We start from the raw sequence: 3,311 nt of genomic DNA, 5'->3' as shown, positions 1-3,311 counted from the left end.
ATAATAAAGCAATCAAGTGTTTAGCATCACCCTTCGTGCTTTAATCCTCACATTCACTCAATCAATGATAACAATATGCAAATAAGGCACGACAATAGCCTTCGTGCTTTTCACTCTTCCTCGCAAAGTAACAATAATAACCCAAAGTGTCAAGCAAGGTGGGAAGCAAATTTCAACTTCAACCATTGTACTAGAATAAGCAAATTCAACTTTCATTATAACTACCACTTCAAAATAAGGAATAAACACGGAAGCGAACAATTAAAGAGTAACAATCTAACTAAGGCATAGTAAATAAAACAACACGGTACAATAAGACAATTTTCATCCGCATGCTTTAACCCATGATAACACATATATAATCGCCACCTTGTATATACTCCGTTCCCATACATAATTCACGTAGCATATAAACCAACAAGTCCTAATTCCCTCAAGTCAAAGTTAACCACGACACTTACCTCGCTCCGCAACCAAATCAACAACCAATCATGGCTTTTTCTCGAACAAGCATCCAAACCAACCGAATCTAGATAATTACCAATCAAATAATTTAGAATAAGCTTTAGAAATTACTCACGAATGAAAAAGATTTAATTTTGATAATTTTTAAAAAAGTCAACAAAAGCCAACCCCGGACCTGCTTGGTCAAAATCCGAGATTCGGACCAATTCTCGATTACCCATTCACCCTCGAGCCCTTATACATGATTTATTTCGAAATCCGGTCTCAATTTGAGGTCTAAATCTCAATTTCACCAAGTTCCTAAATTCTACCTAAAGCCCCTAATTTCTACCATGAAATTCATAGGTTTGATGTTCAAAACTCATGAAAAGTAATGGGGAATTGATAGAAAATGAATTGGAATTGCTTACCAATGATTTTGGGAAGACAAAATTCTTCAAAAATCGCCTCTAAAATATTTGGGGTTGAGAAATGGTGTAAAATGAGCTAACTCCCGTTCCCCAGAAGTCGCAAAAGCGACAAATACTTTGCATTTGCCAAGACCCAACTATCGCAAATGTGAATCCCTTCCTACTAGTCACTATGTTGCAAATGCGACAATAGGATCACAAATGCGGTCTCAACTTAGTTCGCAAAAGCCAACTTCTCTTTGTAAAAGCAAAGTACAAGCCCCCATCCCATTTTCCCAAATGCGATCATTTGACTACAAAAGCGAGGCTCACAAATGCAATCCAGACCATACAAATGCGAGATCTGCAGGCTTGCACCAACGCGGCCTTGCACCAGCAGTCCCAAATCATTCCGCAACCCATCCAAAACTCACCAGAGCCCCTCAGTCTCCAACCCAAACATGCACACAAGTGTAATAACATCATAAAAACTTGTTCTCTACCTCAAATAATCAAAATAGTATCAAATAACAAGAATCGATCATCAAAACCCACGATTTTCAAATTTTAAACTCATGTTCACAAAGTTTTACATAACGTGCTGAAATACACCCGGGTCACCTCGGACCCCAACCAAACGCGTGTACAAGTCCAAAAGCATCAAATGGACCTACCAAAATAGTCAAAATATTGATCGAAGATCGTTTACCAAAAATATTAACCATGGTCAACTCTAGCCTCATTTTAAGTCAAAAATCTCATTTTCTTCAAAATTTTACGTAAAGGTTTTTCAAAAAGCGACATGGACCCACGCATACAAATTAAGAAATATCAAATAAAGCTATAGGAGGTCTTATAACACTGAAATTAAGGCTACTGCTCAAAACGGTCTATTGGGTCGTCATATTCTCCACCTCTAAAAGAAACATTCATCCTCGAATGAACATAAAAAGGTAGGGGTATCTACTCCGCATATCGGACTCGGACTCCCACACAGCCTCCTCAATCGCCTAACCTCTCAATTGCACTTTCACAGAAGAAAAACTCTTGAATCTCAATTTACGAACATGTCGGTCTAGAACTACCATTGACTCTTCCTCATAGGTCAAGTTCTCATCAAGTTGCACCATACTAAAGTCCAAAACATGTGATATGTCCTCATGGTACTTCCTAAGCATAGAGACATGAAATACTAGATGTACCCCTACTAGGCTAAGAGCCAATGCAGTCCTATAAGCATTCTCTCCAACTCTCTCCAAGATCTCAAACGGGCTAATAAACCTCGGGCTCAACTTGTCCTTCTTTTCGAACTGCATCATGCCATTCATAGGTGATACTTGGAGGAGAACCTTATCACTCACCATGTTAGCCACAACTCAAACTTGTCGATCCGCATAATTCTTCTGCCTGGACTAAGCTATACGAAGTCACTCCTGAATCACCTTAACCTTTTCCAAAGCTTCACAGACCAAATCAATACCCAACAATCTAGCCTCTCCAGGCTCAAACCAACCAATCGGCGAACGACATCGCCTTCCATATAAGGCCTCATACAGAGCCATTTGGATGCTCAGTTGATAGCTATTGTTGTAGGCAGAATCTGCTAGAGATAAGAACTGGTCCCAAGACCCCCAAAATCCATAGAGCATGTCTGCAACATATCCTCCAATATCTGAATAGTGCGCTCGGACTGTCCGTCCATCTGAGGATGAAACACGATGTTCAACTTGACCACGTACCAACTCACACTGCACGGCTCTCTAAAATGTAATGTGAACTACGTACCTCGATCAGAAATGATGGAAAGGGACTCTCCAGGTAGGCAGATAGTCTCCTGGATGTAAATCTGAGCCAACCACTTTGAAGAATAGGAAGTCATCATCAAAATGAAATGTGCTGACTTAGTCAACCAGTCCACAATAACCCATACTACATCATATTTTCTCAAGGTCTGTGGTAAGCCTACCACAAAATCTATAGTGATGTGCTCCCACTTCCACTCCGGTATCTCCAATATCTAACTCAACCTACCTAGTTTCTGATGCTTGTACTTCACCTGTTGATAGTTCAAAAACCGAGAAACATAAGCAACAATATCTTTCTTCATTCTCTGCCACTAATAACACTGTTTCAAGTTAGGGTACATCTTCGTGACATCTGGGTAAATGGAATAGCGCAAATTGTGAGCCTCCTCAAGGATCAACTCTATCAACCCATCAACATTTGCAACACAAATACGGTCCTAAAGATGCATAACACCATCATCACTAATCACAACCTCCTTAGCACCACCCCACTGCACCGTGTCCTTCAACACTAACAAGTGAGGATCATCAAACTGGAGAGCCTTGATATGCTCCAACAACGATGACTGTGCCGCAACAGAAGTAAGAACCCGGCTAGGCTCTGAAGTATCCAACCTAATGAACCGATTGGCCAAAGCATGAACGTCTATGG

At 40.4% G+C, this 3,311-nt stretch overlaps 1 protein-coding gene across 1 annotated transcript; it reads right to left on the bottom strand.

Moving 5' to 3' along the window:
• Positions 1–2,281: 2,281 nt before the first annotated feature.
• Positions 2,282–2,961, bottom strand: LOC138892151 (uncharacterized). Its single transcript, XM_070175852.1, has 2 exons — positions 2,886–2,961; positions 2,282–2,556 (listed from the first exon to the last, which is right to left on the bottom strand). The coding sequence occupies exons 1-2, from the start codon at positions 2,959–2,961 to the stop codon at positions 2,282–2,284; spliced, it is 351 nt and encodes a 116-aa protein (XP_070031953.1).
• Positions 2,962–3,311: the final 350 nt, after the last annotated feature.

The sequence above is a fragment of the Nicotiana tomentosiformis genome, chromosome 5, assembly GCF_000390325.3.
Source record: "Nicotiana tomentosiformis chromosome 5, ASM39032v3, whole genome shotgun sequence".
Lineage (NCBI taxonomy): Eukaryota > Viridiplantae > Streptophyta > Magnoliopsida > Solanales > Solanaceae > Nicotiana > Nicotiana tomentosiformis.
Note: the sequence above shows the minus strand (reverse complement) of the source record. Positions and strands in the feature narration are given on the sequence as shown.

What these genes read in the sequence shown, in the direction of transcription:
- LOC138892151 (XM_070175852.1), bottom strand. Translation starts at nt 2,961, where the DNA reads ATGAAGAAAGATATTGTTGCTTATGTTTCTCGGTTTTTGAACTATCAA. An exon ending in GTACAAGCATCAGAAACTAG is followed by an intron (nt 2,557 to 2,885) that starts GTAGGTTGAGTT and finishes TTTCATCCTCAG; the next exon opens with ATGGACGGACAGTCCGAGCG.